Source organism: Salarias fasciatus, chromosome 5, assembly GCF_902148845.1.
Source record: "Salarias fasciatus chromosome 5, fSalaFa1.1, whole genome shotgun sequence".
Taxonomy (NCBI): Eukaryota; Metazoa; Chordata; class Actinopteri; order Blenniiformes; family Blenniidae; genus Salarias; species Salarias fasciatus.
Window position 1 is genome coordinate 12,207,866 of NC_043749.1, and position 19,081 is coordinate 12,226,946.

Sequence of the window (19,081 nt, forward strand, 5' to 3'; positions counted from 1 at the left end):
TCTCCCCGCTGCGTCAAACATCTCATTAGTGGAAGTAGTTTTAACGTTACACAATTTTACTGAGATTTTTTTTTTCTTTCCCTGGCGCGGCGCTCACAGGGAGTGTTTTTTGGCCCCAGTGGAACCCTGAGCTCTGCTACAATGGAGGAAAACACTGCGTCCTGCTGCAGTTTGTTTTAGAAGAGCAGACTGGACATTTTTCCTCCATCCCTGAATCCGGCAGAGACTCCCGGTGGATCAGCTCCACTGTTTGCACAGCTACACGGATATAAGGCTGCAGAAGAAACACAGATTATGTTTAAGTTTGCACAGTGTGACTCCTCCCAAATAGCCCAAGCAAAATGTGTTCTGGAGGAGTGTTGTTTAAGGTGTGTTATACATTATGTCAGTATGGTCTCATTGGCTCCAATTTATTCTGCAACTCAGGAAAATAATCCCAAATCTGAAGTTACAGAGAGGAGCATGTGCTGATGGTGACAGTGTGACCCCCACAATCCCTTGACATTGAAACATAATCCAGTGGGTGGGTTTATATTAAGATTCACACTTCTCCAAGATGTTTGAAAACTGTGCAGGCAACACATACTGATCTCTCTGCTGCTAATTCACTCTACAATGTGTGTTCAGTGATAAAAAAAAAAAAAAAAAAAAAAAACATGTTCAATATTATTTGTGCACATTTAGCTGCATTAATGAGCAAAAAAGTACAGAGACAGGCTTGATAAAGTGATTTTTTTTCTTTGAAGGTGCAAAGTACCAAAGGTAATTTACACTGAAGCAACAACTAAACCACAAACTGATTTCCAATGTCTTCATTTTCCCACATCGTGAACAGAACAACAGTCTCAGAAATTGTTTGAACACCGACATTGAAAAAACAAACACACAAATAAACAGAATTCTTCTTGGATTTACAGACTGTTCATAAACTGGGCAATCTGTAGAAAAAAAACTTACTGTGACAGCACAAACCAGAAGTGCAAGGAGAAGCCACTACTGAGGCTGCCCTCTGGTGGAAACAGTCTGTAGCTCAGTGCTGTCATTGGTGTGGTGACCGACTCACACGCAGCACAACGTCTGTTTAAAAAAACCCACATGAGGGATTCAAGAGTCACACATGAGACTGACCGACAGTCTGAACTCATTCAGTGTGGCAAAGTGGTGATCCTCATGCTCTGACTGGCGATGGGGTAGGACACCATGGGCGTGGTGGCGTGGCTCATGGTGATGCCCGGCAGAGGCTGCGTCATGGACACCGCCACCGGGGCCACGGACACGGCCACGGGCGCCATGGACACCGGGGGGGCCATCCCCTGGGCGATGGTCTGGGCCAGGGCCGCCGACAGAGGAGTGATCTCGGGGTTGAGGTGCGGCGGGGGGGCTGTGGGCGGGGCCGCGTTAGTGGGAGGGGCCGCGGGGGCCCCGGTGGGAGCCACCAGGTCCTGCTGGGTGACGGGTCGGGGCTGGAGTCCCGCGCTGCTCAGGGTGGTGTGGGTCTGGGCAATGCTGTGGTTGTAGGAGCTCACTGACCCCACAGGGGGCGCCAGAGTCTGCTCGGTGGGCGCAGGAGTGGAGGAGAGCGTCATCACCTTCGCCTGGCTCCGAAACTGAGCGTTCTGCTCCAGCAGGACTTCGTTCGTCGCAATGAGATTGGAAACCTGAGAAAGAAACGACATCGCGAATGATTACCACAACACAACAAGCAAGTTTTTGGAGCAATCAATAGTGACAAACATTTTATAAATTCTATGTTTTTCTTACAACATTGGTTAGTCACTTTATTTTCCACAGATCTATCAGACCCCTGCATGATAGTACTGTTCCAGTCAAAGCAAATTCATCATTCATATTTGGACATTTTCATAAATTCACAACTCAAGCAGCCAATTCCAGCTACAGATGGGGATTCTGTTTTCTTCATGAAAAGTTTTTATTCATCAGTGAAAGTAAGAAGCTGTAAATCTGTAGTTTTGATCCTCAGAAAGCAGCAGCAGTGTGGGGGTGTTTGGTAAACTCCTGAACAGATGTGGGTTTGCTTCAGGGATTCTTTCAGGACGTTAAGTTATTCTTCTTTACTGATATGATGTTCCTGCGTAGGGCTGTATGATGAAGGGAAAACTGTTTCCATGAAAATATGGAATATTTTGACTTTGAGTTCCAAGGGACACTGTGTGAAGGACACACTGCCTTGGAGTTGAAAAGATTCCAACATTCGTCTTAATAATAGATGTTATTCTGGTGGTTATCGCCTCTATAAACTGGGCTGACCGGAGCCATGGGAGAGAAGGTTGGAGTTCTGTGCGATTGGAATTTGTCAAAAATAAGCAGATTGATTAATTAGTCACCAGTTCTGGTCTGGACAACTTTACATTTGACTGAGGCCCCTTTAAATTGTTTTGAACATTAGACATTTCTTCTTGTTTTCCTCAAAAATCTACATTTTTTAGAGTCACAAAAATAGGTGCTGTAGATTATTGAAAAGGTGCATTTATGCAAAACATTTATTTTGAAATGTTAGCATGAATTTGAGCACCATTGTAGGGCGGACTGGATCTGAATGCATCAGATTGTTCCCCTTCACTGAATTGCAATTTTTGCTGAATTTCAAAACAACTGAAAACGCAAACATGATGAGGTGGTTGAACAGTTTGTGAAGATATTCCATAGTTATAGAGCAGATGAAGTTTAAATTAAAGATTGATTCACTAACTTTTGAAAGTCTGCTTTATATGGAGGGGGAAAGGCAGAGGTTAAACAACACCAGTGGACAAATAGCTTCAATTACACACAACTTAAAAACAATATCTGCAATAAATACTCCATTTAAAACAGAGAGCCTCTGATATTCAAATGTTACATTTCTGGGGTGAAATACCTATTTAATAAGAATACTTTCAGGGCAATCTTTGATCAGATCAAAACAAAAATTCCCCAAAGATGTACATTATATCTATATGTATCAAAATTAATGCTTAAAAAAAATCACAGACAAATTGAATGTACACTCTTTTTAAGATTAAATTTTAAGAAAGAAAGACAATTTGTCTGTAATTACGCATTTGTGAGCAACCACCCCACCATATGCAGTGAGATAAATGTGTATACAGTATGTGGTTAGTCAGTTCAGCTGTGGAATCGTTTTAGTCCTAACCTGCTTCTTCAACTCTTCCACTCTCTTCCTCAACAGGGAATTTTCTTCCTCGAGGAATCTGTACTCCAGAGGACGATTGGCCAAGGCGGCTTGAACTCCCAGCTCATAGTGTCCGCTTGAGGTTCCGTCAGTCAGACGAAGCCCCTCCAACCGCCGCCGCTTCATCTGCAGAGCTGTGTGGTCCATGGACGCCTCCAGGGAGCCGGGATCGAACAGCCCGCTCTCCAGAAGTGGGTCGTACACCGAGCACGTGCTCCTGTCGTAACGTCGCTGCCCTGAAGAACTTATGGACAGACAACCGCCAATACCCCCTCCGCCTACTCCCCCGACTCCTGACATACCTGGATCCCTGCACCCACCCAAGCTGGGGCAGCCTGTCCCCATGACGGCGCTTCCGCCTCCACCTCCCACGAGTCCCTGCATTCCTCCACAAGTACCTGATCCTCCACCACCAATCCCCCCGGCAGCATTCACTAACCCGCTGGCACCAGGCCCCATGCCAACACCTATTCCAACCCTAGAAGGGTCATATTCATAGTCCTTTTTCACATGGCGGAATTTGCATTTGTTGCCCCTCTGACACTCTCCTTTGAGGAAGTCTCGGCAGATAGGAACCTCCCCACGGCTGTGGGGAAGATCCGTGGGGGACAGGCCCAGTCTTGCTGCTACGTTCCCTCTCAGCCTAAGAGGTAACTGTCCAGTTTTCTTGTAATGGTCCTCATCCTCCTTAGAGCCGTGGACAAAGCGGCAGTTGGAGCGCATGCACTCCTTATTTTGGTGGTCATGACAGAAGATGAACTCGTTCTTTTGCACCCCCAAGTCCGGCACCTCGTTGACATCTGGGTGCCTGAAGCGGCAGCGCTTCCCCCTCTTGCAGACGTTACGTATGAAGTCCCTGCAGACACCGTCCAACGGGGGTCCTGCACCTTGTCCCCCTCCTCCACCATTCCCACAGCCGTTGCCGTTCCCAAGCGCCCCTCCTCCACCCATGGCCCCCGAGACAGAGATGCTTCCTCCGACACTTCCTCCAGAGCCTCCCCTGCCCTCTGCAGAGCCCCCTGTCAAACCAGACCCAGGTCCTCCTTCCTCGCCCAGACCACCACCGCTCCCACCACCACCGGACAGGTAGGAACTGTCCCGGTCAGGCATGGCGCTCGGCCCAGCTCAAGGAGAAAATTGCACTCATGTGTATGAGAGGAGGGTCGACGTGATCCGGCAAACATTCACATACAGGGGTCAGGAAAGCATGGATTGTTTTTGTCCTTGGAGAAATTCAACCTGCTGCCCAACCACCTGCAAAACACAAACAGACGCACCATGAGACAGGTAGGCGCAGAATATCTACATATCATTAACAAAGTAATCTAAGATAAGGGAGAGGAGAAATGCTGATTTGAGCAGAGCTCGAGATGTAAACACGTGAGTGAGTATCGTAAATGAAAGGCATCGCGGATCTTGTTGATGTTATGAGTTAAAAAGTACCAGCAGATGTAAATATAATGAGAAGAAACACATGATCGCACCTCGGATAAATACAAAGGTTGTCTGCGAGAGGACACATTAAACCGAACAGAAAAATGCCGCTGTGGTGGAAGAATAGCTAACAGGACAGCTAGCACGGGCTACATGCTAAAGTTCTCTTACCAAAATACACCAGAGCAAGAGGCAAACCAGTGACCGACCGAGCAAAAACGATTTCTACGACTTGCGGGTACGTCTGCGGCCACGGCAGCCGGGCTTGTTTTGTGTTGGGATCGATCACCTTGTTTTTGTTGACTCCTTTGATGAAGCTCCGCTGTTTACTACATTTCTTCACATCAAGCTTAAACCAACGAAGAAGAATACTGACGTCATTCTTCTTCTCTGGATCAATTAATGCTTCACATGTAACGATTCAGCGCATTACTGCCACCGACTGGTCAAAATTATTATGTTTTGTATTTTTTTTTGTTTAACTCCTCAGTCAGGAACCTTCTAAATAAAGTCATCATCTAATTTGCATAGCAACTCATTTGCATATTTACACCAAATTAAGTGATGACGTCACTTAAACCTGATACATTGTTGCAAGTCCTCAATCGAAACGCTCTAAATGACGTCAAGTGTCCATTCATTTTATTAATCATATATTCAGTTTTATGATAAATAATTGAACATGCATCTTAAAGTTCCATAAAGAAGGGATCCAAATTCTTTGATATATTTAAACACATTTTTTTAAAGTAATGCAATAGTTACTTTGCTTCGTAATTAGTTTTAGAATACTATACTCAGTTATTAACTCGGTTAGTTTTTTGAAGAAGTAACTCATTACTATAACTAATTGCTTCTTTAAAAGCAACTTGCCCAACATTGATCTCAGCAAACTTAAAGGAATGAGCAGGGTACACCCTGGACAGGTGACTGGAACTGAATTAATCCCAATGCCAACATGTGTACACATGTCAGTTAAAAAAACATACACAAAACTGTCAATATTTCAAATTTGAAAGCTGTGAAATGTCTGCTGTTGCTGTGATAAAAAAAGACATGGTTTGCTCTTTTAACAATCTTATATTTGATCTGCTCCTTTTCACATTTTTTGTGCATAGTCCCATTGACGTAGGTGTGGTTAGGAGGACAAACAGGCAAACCTGTTTCTGTAATTCAGCTGACGTGGGAACCAGTTATATTTGTTAGAAGACGAGCTGTCAGACTACAGGGTGACTGAACTTCCAGAAAAACTGCCTGTTTGCCGGAGTCCCTGAGGAGCGAGGTGATGGGGGTCCGCAGTGCGTCCCACCTGCTGAGAGGCTGTGTGCTCCTGCTGCTCTGCCTGGCCCACAGCCCGCCAGCGGCCTCGGAGGCCACCAGAGATTACTAGGAAACTCTGCATGTCGAGTCAACGGTGACAGACCAGCAGATAAAAAAGGCTTTCCGAAAACTGGCCGTGAAGTACCACCCAGATAAGAACAAGGGCACAGATGCAGAGAGGACGTTCAGAGAGATGGCAGAAGGTAAAAACTGGCAAACTTCTTTTATAGTCTAGTCCAGAGGGCCTAAAACTTTTTCCTCTGAGTCCTTCCTGATAAACACGTTGAACTCTCTAATAACAAAAAATTCTTTATTGATCATTTTCACCAACCTCAACCCACACCGTGGTTCGGTACTTAGAGATGGCTGAGCCTGGCATGATGCCATAACACTAATCTTTTATCTCTGTCAAATGCTGCAAGTGAAAATAGTTACCCACATAGCCACCAGAAAAATATGTCTCTCAACAAGGTTACAGATAATCCAAATTCTTCCTATACAAAGTGTTTTTACCACATAGATTTTAGTTTTATGCTATTTCAATACTACAGATGTTTTCAAAGAATTTCATTTTCAAGAAATATTCATTCATGTAATACAAGATAGGTCCTGGAACCACAGGTTGAGGTCTTTTTCTCTGGATCCTGATGTCACCCATCAGCCTTTGATGCATGTGTTTTGGGCTGTGTGTGTGTGTGCATCTTGGAAAGCTGTACACTATGATTTTTAGAATAACGTCTTCTCAATAATTAAAATGACAAAAGAAGTCATGTTTGTTAGAGACATGAGCAGTGAAACGTGTCCAGACGTCTAATCATCTCATTAACGTCTTTCTCTTTGCTCCTCCCAGCCTACAAAGTGCTCTCGAACAGTGACAAACGGAGGCAGTACGACCTCATGGGCCATGAAGCCTTCCTGAACAACCAGGCTTCTGTTGACCCAGAAGATGACCATGAACACTTCTACTTCTTCTCTGACGTCTTCGACGTTTATGACGGGGAGGAAACACACTTCCACTGGAGCTTTCATCAGGATGAGGACGATCAACACACACACTTCCGTTTTGACGACGTTGACTTCAGCTTTCACTTTGATGACAATGACAAAATATACTTTTATTGACTATGGGGGAGTTTTTTTCCCCCCTTCCTTCAGCTGTTATGATTTCATATATGCTGATGGTAATAAAGTCTCTGGGTTAATCAAAAACTCTGACAAAGTGTTTTTGCCTTGTTTTGTTTGAGATAACTGGCTGTGAAAGAGGTTGAGAGGCCTGCGACCAGATAACTGAAAAAAACGTCTTGTTTTCCTGTGTGGGTGTGCCACAGATCCCCAGTTACTGACTAACAGACCATTTACTCGTGTATTTCTCTGCGCCAGCACTTTAGATTTGGCTCAGTTTTACTCCATTCCTCTCAGGACCATTGTTGCACTTTGACCCAGAGGATATCCTGTGCCTTCTCAGCATTTGGAGAGTGAGTTCCCTGGAGCCAACAGACAAAGGATCTTTGCAGCTTTACGCCCTTTTTTTTTTAAGCTTAAAGGACATTTGAAGAAACTTAAAGTCACAAAGACGAGACTGGAAACGTTTGTTTGCCAGCTTGACAATGATGGTAAGTTTTGCTTTTGGAGAAAAACTTGCTTTGAAAACTTCTGAGTGTCATGTGACGGCTTTTGACTCAAGAGGAAACATTCATGGTTACAGTGTGGACTGACTGCAGCTTTTCTTTCTCAGTTTTACATTTAGTTTGCATGAGAATTTCATCTCGGCCTTCACTAAAAACAATGATTGCCACATGTTTGATGTGCAGGAGGAAGAGAAAGAAGTGGGCTCTGCACTGAGCGTCCCATTGTCATAACATCAAATAACGGAGGTTCTGAGAGATGGGGACACATTTACGTTTCTGATTGTATCCCAGAAGGTGAGATTGCAGATTTCTGAGGTGACCTGTTGATCCGTCTGAAGTGAAGTGCTCCAGGTACAGCGTGTTGTTGTGATGTCTGTTCCAGCTGTCTGGCACTGGGGAGTACCATGTGCACCGGACCTACGATGACTTTGACTGGCTGCAGCAGCACCTGTTCTCCCGCAGGACGTGCCTGGCATTCAGGGAGTCATAGTCAGTGCTTCTTTTTATATTTGCTGGATTTAAAATAAAAAAACAGTTTCAGAAGTGTTGAGTTTTTCCAGGATTACAGTGTATCTAACTGTGAAAATTCCCTTTTTCAATACTTTAAAAGATAAAATATGAGTTCAACCACAGACCGAAGAGATCCCAAATCAGTAATCCAGTGAACAATTAGTTCTGTCCACGTTTTGGAAAAGGATTTCTGTCTTACAATGTCCTTCCTGATTTCCCCTTCTGACATCCTCCTTTTTCTTTTTAATCAGGAAGTCGGTTCCAGTGCATTAGAGAGAAACCAATATACCTATGAGGACGCATTTGCAGTATCTTACTTACTGGAATGACAGCTGTGTAAAGAGGAGTTATCTCTGGCATAGCGCTCATTGTGTGTAATATCTGAACAGTTAAAATATGTGACTGCATTCCCTGCTGTCCAATACTCTGAGTACCACTGGTGCATTTTCTTGGTGAAATATTTGGATGTGAAGTGTTGTCATACAATAAGAATAAAATTAAACTGAATTTAGTTGAATTATGCAAATATCTAATAAAATATCATTTTGAGTTTCTAAGTTTAATTTTGTAAAAATTGTAGAGTAAAAAAACAACTTCTCTTTTTTTGAAGTTCCCTCCACTTCCTGCAAAATTTCAAGTAAACACCTCTGCCAAAGCGATGAAGCAGCTTGGTAAGCACATCTTTAGATAAATAAAATAGTGCGTAACGGGATGTGGAGTGGTATGATTGACCTATTGATGGCTCTCCTGCAGGTTTCCTTGCTTTAGGAGACTTTCGGCCGTACTGTAAAGCCCTGGAGACCTTCCTCTGTCAGGTCGCTGCACACAGCATACTCAGCAAAAACAAGGCTGTGGAGGTCTTCCTGACCAACTCAGACGTAAGTCAGCCCATTGCCTTATGATAAAAGCTCCACTTTAAGGGATCAGGACCAGCAAATAGAAAAAGCTTCATGTTACAACAGGCTGTAATGTGATTCCTTATTTTTTATGAGAGAGAAAGGCAGCGCATGGTTAAACTTTCACCACCATATTCAGCTGAGAGTTCATGTGACTGAACATGAGCTAGTGACCTTTAACATGTTGACTGTGAGCCTCATAGTGGTGTAGTGGTTAGCACTAGAAAGGTCGTGGGTTGAAGTTCAGGCCGGCCGGGCCTTTCTGTGTGGAGGTTTGCATGTTCTCCTGAGTTGTATGAGTTCTACTCTCAGATTTAATGTTTTACTGAAGGACAAGTAGGCACAATGGATCGTATTCCATGAAATTAAAGAATAAGATTATTTTTCTCTTTGTCTCTGTGTGAAGCCCTCCAGGCACTCACAAAAAGGGGTAAAAATATTTTCAACCGACTGAGTCAAGCTGTGGAAGAGATGAGGAAAGAGAGCCATAAGGTACGCTGCGCGCTCCTCCACCGACCCGCTCTGTTTGAAAACGCAGGGCGGTGAGGATTTCAGATTTGTTTCTGCAGGACGTGGACGAGTTCTTTCAGAATGCTCGAGATCAGAATCTGACCCTAACAGGCTGCACGAAGACCGCCGCCGAGGTGAGGCCCGTCTGCTGGTTCAATTCTCTGTCCCATTCACACACTCCAACACTGTGTCAATTCTTTCTCCTTTCCTGCAGAAATTTCTAGATGTGGTGCTTACCGAGGAAAGTAAGGAAACCGCTCCACTTTTTCATAGTTTCATTTATGCCTGGAATGACAGATATCAGCCACTGTTATCATTATCGTTGTTTGCAGAAATAGCCGTGGCCTGTGGTCACTTCTCCACTGCTCTGCACCTCTGTGTGGAATCAGGAGACGATCCTGACAACAGGCCTTCACCAGGTGAGGAAGAAGGAAGGAAGCAAGAAGAAAAAACATCAATAAATGAATACTCCAACAGTAAAGAAACTGACTGTATGTTTTATTTGCCTTCACAGGATTTGTGTGAATTGTCAGAGGTCTTTGAGTCTATGAAGGTAAGTTGTTTCTATAAAGAAACAAACTCAGCAACACATTGCTGCTTTGCCTAATGATGTGTCTGTGTGTGTGTGTGTGTGTGTGTGTCTGTGTGTGTGTGTGTGTGTGTGTGTGGTTGTGGGCAGAAAAACATGGCGAGTGTTGCAGAGAACGATGTGATCACCCTCGGAGTGGGCCTGGACTTGGAGTGTCGTTTCCAGGAGGCAGAAAAGGTGTTTCTTTTATTTTTTGTGGGGTTTGTTTGGGTTGTTTTTTTTCAAACCTCCATCATCAATTTATGCTGATCTTGTACGAGATAAAATGATAAACATAGTTCAAATAACTGAATAACCAAGAACACTGTACTTATTAGAAATATAAAAATTATCTTAAACTAGTTATATACACAAAACATTAACTTTTCACAGCTGAAGAAAATGACATTATGAGAAAAAGCTTCTTTCACAGTGAATGGTCACCACTGTTCACCATCATGTGAGGTTAAACTGATAAATTCTTTGTTTTGCTACCCTGGAGGGCTGTTTTGCCCCAACAGGCCGCATGTTTGTCACCCTGCTCTAAACTCTGAGTTCATGTGATCTGCGATGGCTGTGTTGGTGGAGGAAATGCTCTTCAGGAGAACCTGTAAGCTGGTGGAGCTGGAGACGCGAGAAGAACGCAGAGAAGGCCAAACCTGCCAAGAAGACTGCTGTGAGTGTGTGAACCCATGTTTTTTACAAGATTGTCTTCCTCACCAGCAGGTGTCACTAACACACTACTGCTGTGAGCTCCATGTACCACAGCGACAACTCAGTAGATTCTAGAATAATCTGTTCATTCACCTTTGATGAAGCTTCAGTACATATTGATCATCTCATGCTTTCTGTAATTGATAAGATGGAAGAAGTGAAGCAAGCAACACAGACAGAGTTTGAACACATTTCTGGAGTGGCAAAGCAAGAGGTAACATCCTCAGCGTTCTGCACAGTCTGGCTTTACATTCAGCGGCATGTTTTTTACATTCATATGACTGTGTCTCTGCTAGATTGGACATTTCCAGAAGGCTCGTGTGCAAATGCTGCAGCAGGCTCTGGTTCAGTGGTGTGAAAAGCAACTTCTTACTGCGAAAGAATCTGCTGACCAGTTCAACAAGCACCTGCAGGTCTTCAGGGAGATGGATTAGAGACGGCCTAATGAAGCATTCTGGGCGTTGGGGATCGTCCCAACCTGTCCTTCATCCTGTTTGTAGCCTGATCAGATTCAAACCCCATTCACATTAAATGGAAGAACATTCTAATATCACACACAACACACACACACACCACACACGCAGCAGACTTCCCTCAGCTGTACACCCGTTGCAATAAAATCCTGGCTGAAATGATTGTTTGAGATCTTTGCAGTGAACTTCATCATCTGTTCGTGGCTGCTCTGTGTGGTGTGTGTGTGTGTGTGTACACTCTATACTACACCTCTGCATTTGTGCTGAGAGTGTATTGTGCTGCTCTCTTGCCACTACATCAGCCGGGGTCACACAAAATAAAGTGTGATGAATTGATTCCCAAAGTACCTGCTTGCCTTTGTGTGTGTTTCTCACTCCTGTATCATAATCAGTCGGTCTGACTGCTCCTGCAAGGGCATGGCGGCAAGGACGCCCGGCAGCGGGGCTTTTTGTTTGGCTTTTCAGACGATTCTGTCTCTGTGAAGATCTGTTGATGATCTCATTTACAACCATTTTCAGTTTCCGTGGCATTAGAAGAATTCCGAGTCAGTTACGGCGCAGTAGTGAAGCGCACTTCGCTGAAAATATTTCCACGCATAAGCTCAATGTCATCCTCTGTCTGTGTGCCTGCTGAGGACCGCAGCTTCATATCTCAAACGCCATCTCATCTGTTTCGGCCCGCGAAGGTTCTGCTGGGGGAATAAAGAGGAATGGTTTCCATTTCAGGGGAATGAGTCAGGGAGAGATAGACGACTGTCTGGAGAAGAGAGGATTGAGATGAGGGTTTGCTCATTTGACAGAAGGGGGGAAAAAAAAAAGAACAATCATGCATTAAGTGTCAGGAGTGTGTATTCAATCTGCACCAACGGACTGGATAATGAGGGGAATCATTTGGTGTAGTCTTTAGTCGGAATGAAGATCTATCTACTTGACATTATGCTGTCCTTCTGAATACATATTTTCCGCCTAGCCTCGTAGCCAAACACTCATCCTGTAACCTTCATCCTCAACACTGGAGGCTGAAAGAAGACTGAAAACTGCTGGCTAGTGATGTTAAAATGCATATCAAAGCAAATACGAATATGCTGAATTTGAGTAGAAATGCAGAAGACTGATCAGGACACGAGTCCATCAGCAGGCAAAGAGGGAAACGGTCACACATGGACAAAGTTGAGAAAGAAAGGACCACTTGGCCACAGCTGTAATGATCCTCAAAGTTTATCAGAGGATTTTTTAAAATTAGTAGCATGAAAGCATAACATCAAAAAACATTTTTTTATCATTGTTTGGTAGTTCTGTTTTCGGTTAGCCAGCCACCCAGCTGTTGTTGACGGAGACCAGACTGGAATTCATCATATACGATCCTGAAGCTGTTACATAACAGGCTGTTATAATCTAGCAGGCTGGAGCAGAACATCAATTTCAGCTTACAGCCACAGATGCTGTGTCTAACATGTTGGTTTTTTGGATTTGTAAAGTCATGTTTAATTAATTTCCACACAGAATGCCCTTTAAAGGAACCTATGGTTTTTACATTTCAATATTACCCTCTTGTCACTTTGAAATTCAAACCGAACAACAGATCCAGTCCGGCTCTATATATTTTTACTAACAAACCCAAATGTCAACCAGCCTCCTGTTCCCAAGTAAAGTTAGGTAATCATTAAGCTGATAAAACTCACTGTGTGTGAGTCACGAGTGGTCTGGAATAATATGTCACTAGTCTGTTCATGTGGGGGAGGGATACCGTGTAGAATAAAGCCAAAAAGTGTGAGTGTGGTGTTTGACATGACAGTGGATGAAAAAACTTACAACTTTGTTTAACTACTGGATTCAAAATCAAATTCAAAACCTGCCTCAGAGTGGTGGTAAGGAAAGAGAATCCCAGTCAAGTTTTTATGTCTTGTCTTTTTATGTTGTCGGGGCTGCCGTCAAAAGGCACTCATTCTCATATAGCACCACACGTTTATTGATCATTAAATCCAGCAGTTTCGTCATTAAGGTTTTGTTCTTCATTTTTTGGGGGTTTATTGGTTTTAATGGAACACAGGAAATGTTAAATCTAAACGTTATAGAGCACTTTTTATGCTTTTCTGGTTTTACTTCTTACCCACCGAGAAACACACTCGTGGATATGTACCTGGAGAGGTGGGGGGGTAATGAAAAAACTGTATTACGCTGTAGGAAACAATAAAAGTGGAAAGTATATATATTTTTCTAGGGGATTAATTTCATTGCGACATCATCATTGCGTGCTATTTATTATCCTGATGCTTCCGTCCCTGCTGCTTGTCACTGCATATATACCAGATGAATTTCTCAACAGGGACTCACATACCGGTGCCTTCATTTCTCATGCTGCAGACACACACCGGCACACAACCGGTGAGAACACACACTCACACACACACTAGTATTAAGAGCTCTTCTCAGCTGCTGAGAGTGTGACCCAGATCAAGGACGGGGAAGACACTGGCTGTACGTTGTGTGTGTGTGGTGTGTGTGTGTGTTGAGTGTGAGTGTGAGTGTGGAATCCCTTGAAAACAGAACTTGGAGCTGATTTGGCTCAAGTAGCTCCTTACTGGTGGAAGGGCGGCACTTGGCGTGTCGGCCCCGTGCACCGACAGGCCTCTGATCTGTCCAAGTGCAAAGTGTTGAGTCTGAATACGCAGTGTGGCAAGGACTTGACTCAGGACACTCTCTTGAAAGCAATTGGTGATAGTGACAGTCCTGCGAGATAAAAAGAAGAAGAAGAAGAAGAAGCTATAGGGCACCATGACCAGAGGTGTAAATCTGTGTTTTGGGTGCATAGCGGTGTAGCACTTCTGCCTCAAACAAGTGTGTTTCCCTTGGCAGGCATAGAGAACAACATGCTGCACTAAATGAGACACAGTCCAAGCACAATAATACAAAAAAGTAGAATTAATTGGTTCAATATGTGTGATGTATCTTGAAATATGTCTTTCCCTCATTGGTCCTGTCCAGTGTATAATTCACAAGATCTCAGGATTTTCAAGTTTCCAAGTCAAAGTTTGATATCCCTGCCACTTACAGAGAGCTCAGAGTTGAAGAAATACACAGATCTCATGTTGCATTCACACACAGGGAGCCTCCAGTCCGAGGTCCGTGGTCTGGCTGTGGCGCATCTCAATTAGGGGTGTGTTGCATCTGAGCCGAGTCAATCCAAGGTTGCTGGCACCTCATTAAATCTATCACTGTCGTACACAGACTCATTAAAAGTTTGTAGAATGGAGAACGAGGCGGGAGGATAAGGAGAGTAAGAGACCAAGTGCCATCATGCCGATGCCCTCACCATCTGCGGTTTATACAGCTTCGTAAGGCACGTCCCATTCTGAATGTGCAGCAATGCACAAAGTAAATACAGCAAATCACAGCTCTAAATCAGGCCTAAAATCAACCCTGATGGCAGCGCGCTGATGATTTGGATAGTGCACACTGTATCAATTTTCTCCTCTTGCAGTGCAAAGCATTAGACTTGCTAATTCTGTTCATTTTTTTTTTTCTGTTCACTACTGAATAAAGCCATAAATATTATAAACTCACACTCCCCTCATAGCGGCCTGTCTTGTGTTCAAGCTTTGCTGGTGATGAGGTGATCCTGTTAATTAGGTTTGCTGGAATAATGTGGCGGTGAACCTATGGGCAAGCTGACACCACGAGGTGAAGACTTTTCTGTCTCTCGCAGCGCTGACAGGATTCCCTGGAAATATCGTAGGAAACCACATGCGAGGCTGTTCATCTGTGAATTTACCACATTGCTGATGCTCTTTAATTGACAGTCAAGGTCCCAGAATTGCAAAAGATGTTTCTCTAGAAAACAGTGACCCACGTTATGCAATGCATATGTGCTGAACGGTGCGTATCAACAAGTACACAGCGACTACACAGCGCGCCGTACGCAATACAAATGCACCCCTAGAGTAAAATCAATTATTCATCAATTTTTTCCACCACAGCTCTTGACCAGAGCAGCGAGCGCGCCGGCGCTCACCTGCCGGGCTCTTTAACTTCAGCGGTCGTTTTTGTACATCGTGTCAGCATGTGGGCCTTCATTTTCCTTCAATATCCGCCGCTAACAACGCTGCTGCACAGCCCGCCGCATGCTGCGTGCCATGTGTTTACTGCGCAAAGCTATAGGGGCGCAACCTGAACCGTGTCTTGCTTCAGTGCAGCCGTAAAGAAAAATCATTCAAATATAGTGAGATGCATATTGTCTGTCATTTTTATTTTTCGCTTAAATGAAAAATTTGTACTCTTGGCGCAAAAGAAAAGATAGTTATTAAGAATTGCTTTGCCTGTTTCTCTCTACACTTGAAGTTGAAACATTTCAATGAAGATAATTACAACAATCTGCTGAATTTAATAAAAAAAAAAAAGGCATCAAAACTTGGAAAAATTGAAGCGTGTCTCTCCGGTCCCAGGATTTCAGCTGTCAGCAGTCCCGACCTCCACCTCATTGAACACTTGTGGGAGATCAGCTGTTCATGCCAGAGTAATCAGCACGAGCACATTGGCTGGCTGAGGACTGGCACGCCGTCCCACAGCAGCGTGTGACCAAGCTGATGAGGAGGAGGTGCCAGGCGGTTGTGGCTGAACATGGTTCTTCCACATGCTACTAGCCTCCTGTTTATTCAATGAATAAACTGTTAAATAGCCGGAATGTCTTGTTTCTTCTATGTCAACCATCCAGTCCAGTCAACAACAAAACAGAGTTAACGGCAAAGAAAAACTTGGGTGCCTGTACTTTACAGCCAGGATTCAGTTTTGTTCAAGGACATCTCAGTGAGGTGAAGCACGCTGCCAAAGGGGGTTTAAACCAGAGCCTGTTACCGTCATTAAAGGACAGAAACCCTGCTCTCCGTGCACCAAACAAACAGTCAAGGGCAAAGCCACCAGATGGAAAGTCGTCCGGGCCCAACAGCAACCAGGTCCAACATCTGTTCCAGAGATGTTTCCGAGCCCGATCTGGAGCTCCAGACAAGTCTCGCCTCACCTTTTTTTTTTTTCTGAGTCAGACCTGGCAAAGAGACACAGATGGATCACAAATGCCCCCTGGACGCTGCTATTAAATTTCACTTTGAGCTAATGCTTGCTAAAGTCTCATTAAATCCCAGTCAGAGATAATACAGGGTAAACTCCCATCATGGTTTGATTAGGAGGCACGGGCCTTCCATCCTGCTGATTATGTTTTTAATCAGATGCTTCCTGTTGCAGAGAAAACAGAGGCCTGTAAGGGGGTGGGGGGGTACACAGCAAAACAAGCTGAGCAAGCAGAAACAGTTTGAGTGTGTGTGGTGTGTTGTGTGTGTGTATTGTTGGCTTGAGGAAAGCATCTGAGAGTGGATTTTATACGGATTTACATTTCCAGTGTTGTTTCTGAATTACCAGCAGGAACGTTGTGGGAGGAAAGGAAAGATAGGTACAAGCAAGCTAAATAGAGCGCATAATGCAATGAATGTCTTTTCTTCTTTGGCAGTTTAAAATATCAACTGTTAGCTTGTTTCCCACTCAGCAGGCCCCTTTGTTTTAAATGAATATTCAAACATATTATTTACTGCTGTTGACTTAAACAGATCTATGCTGTGTGTGTATTGCAGTGATGCAAAGCTGAAGAAACAGAGCTATAAGTCGATTGGCAAAGTTGTAAAGATGCAGAACTACTGCTCCTCACGTGGACTTGATGTTGATAAATATGCAGAGAAACTTAGGTCGTCTGTTGAAAGTCGGCCTCGGTGAATACATGTGCAATTCGTGCGTATAGTTTTGCCCTGATCGCTGTACATAAATAGCTCGTGTTTAGCACACAGATGTACAGAACTTTTTAAAGTATGATGGAGCGGAGCAGGGATGAGTCAGCAGCCGTCTCTGTGCTTCCTGCTTGTTCAGACGTTAAGATTATCTCTGCTCCACATTTCACCACAATACACCCTGCTCAGCACAGTCAACGCACCTTATTCAGATTGCTGTTTATCCCAAACAGTGTTTCACTGACTCTACTTACACATTTATTTTTTTTTAAAGATAGAGTAGTCAGTACTGTTAATCCCTAGAAAACATTATTGACTCTACTTACTCGATTCCAGGGTTTGGCTTATCTGACCTGTTAACGGCAGATTAGTCAGTTTTGTGAAGGATTGATTAAACTTTGTTTAACCGCCATGGATGTATTGACGTAAAGTTAAAATATATCATAATGTAGGTTGTGAATGCCTCTTTGCTAATGATCTCCCACGCCGGCGCCGAGGGGAGCCGTTACGCTGTGCTGCTTCCGCTGGGCAGGAACGGCCTCCTAGCAGCGGTTCTTATTAGAGTGGAGCTGAAGAGGTCTCTGACTGAAAACTCACTGCTGCCTGACCTGAATACTGGGCCGGTCACAGCAAATTAGCGGCTCAATACATTTGCCTACATGGACAAACAAATTCGCTTCTATTTATCGCTTTGAAAAGTAGCAAAATAACAAACTAATTAGAAGGAGAAGTTACTTTTAAATCGGCCCTCTTTATCAGGATGTCCTAATAATGCGTATTGTTGAGTTGTGGCGACCCAGCTGGGCGCTGTTGTGGGTCAGAGCGATGCAGAGGCAGGAAACCTTTTGTATTCAAAGCATGTTGCAAATATAGTCTTGTTCCCGTGTACACCTGATTATGAGAGCAGCTCGTTAATCAGGAGTGGTGCGGATCTCCGTGATTACACGTCATTAAATTCTGGCGTACTGCAGCAGGAAGTCATTGAAAACTCAAACGGTAACGAGCCCACCAGGGCGACCGACTCGTCACTGTGCCTGGAGAGAAACTTCAGCCCGGAGAGAAAGAAAGAAGGCACAATTAAAGGCGTGCACAGGTGTGGTGGTTATAATACACTCGTGGATTCTGTGGATTCAAGTCCTGCTTTGTAAAATCCTCCTCGTCTGAACCCTGCAGCATGAGGAAAACCTCACATAACTCCCTGCCTTCCCAGGCCCAATCCTCTGAGCGTTTGTGAAATTGTCCCCCGGTTACAGTAGAGCAGCAGTTTGCCTAAACTCATCCTCGAAGTGGACTACGCGGCAGCCTAATCCCATCATATCTAACGTTGTAAAAACGAAGTAGGTTTTATGTCTGGATTTAAAATTCACAAGTGGGCAGCTCAGCTGACAGCTGATGGAAGAAAAGTGGGCAGGTTAAAGAAAAAGCTCTTTTTTTCGCAGATTTTCATGTTTCTTGAAAATAAATACCCTGAGTTACGATGTTTATAAGTACACCAGAGTGAGACATCCAACATTATTGCAGTTTAGCCTTTTATATATGAAAAAGTAATCCTTGATACTATAACTGTCAAATTAATGTGCCAAAAAACACATTATTTTTTTTTTTTTTTACCATAAACAGTCAGTTGAAGCAGGCCTGTCTAGAGACGTAACTCCTCAGAGGAACAGTCACTGTCCTGTGCAGCTCAGGCCAGGCCTCTCTAACCTGTGATCAGTTCCTCTATTCAGCTCTGCAGCTGAATCTAAGAGAAACAAAGAAACAAAGGGCTTTGTGACTGCGTGTGATGAGGAAAAAAAAAAAACCCAAAACTGCTTATTACAGCAGTTCCAGCACATCCACACAAAATGTTGCAGCTGGGATAAAGGAGAGACAATACACATAGCCAGCTATTTATTTAATTATATTGTCTGTTAAACATAAAGCACTTTCATTTTCACACATTAAAGAGACAAAGGAAGCACACAAAGACAAGGCATGTTCTACTTTAAAACATGACGTGTTCTCACACGGGATCGAAATGTCTCACTTAGTCTTCTTGGTGACTGTTATGGTGATTATTACCAAATAACA

At 43.8% G+C, this 19,081-nt stretch overlaps 1 protein-coding gene and 2 pseudogenes across 2 annotated transcripts; 2 read left to right on the top strand and 1 right to left on the bottom strand.

Moving 5' to 3' along the window:
* Window positions 1–721: 721 nt before the first annotated feature.
* LOC115387901 (zinc finger CCCH domain-containing protein 10-like) lies at window positions 722–4,977 on the bottom strand. 2 transcript variants are annotated; one of them, XM_030090798.1, is made up of 3 exons: window positions 4,914–4,977; window positions 3,152–4,444; window positions 722–1,658 (listed from the first exon to the last, which is right to left on the bottom strand). In XM_030090798.1, the coding sequence occupies exons 2-3, from the start codon at window positions 4,298–4,300 to the stop codon at window positions 1,146–1,148; spliced, it is 1,662 nt and encodes a 553-aa protein (XP_029946658.1). In that variant the 5' UTR covers window positions 4,301–4,444; window positions 4,914–4,977; the 3' UTR covers window positions 722–1,145. The 2 variants fall into 2 exon arrangements, with proteins under 2 accessions (XP_029946658.1, XP_029946659.1); XM_030090799.1 differs by lacking the exon at window positions 4,914–4,977 and adding an exon at window positions 4,796–4,848.
* Window positions 4,978–5,837: 860 nt separating this feature from the next.
* On the top strand, window positions 5,838–7,810 carry LOC115387905 (dnaJ homolog subfamily B member 9-like; annotated as a pseudogene).
* LOC115387995 (sorting nexin-6-like) lies at window positions 7,741–11,204 on the top strand (annotated as a pseudogene).
* Window positions 11,205–19,081: the final 7,877 nt, after the last annotated feature.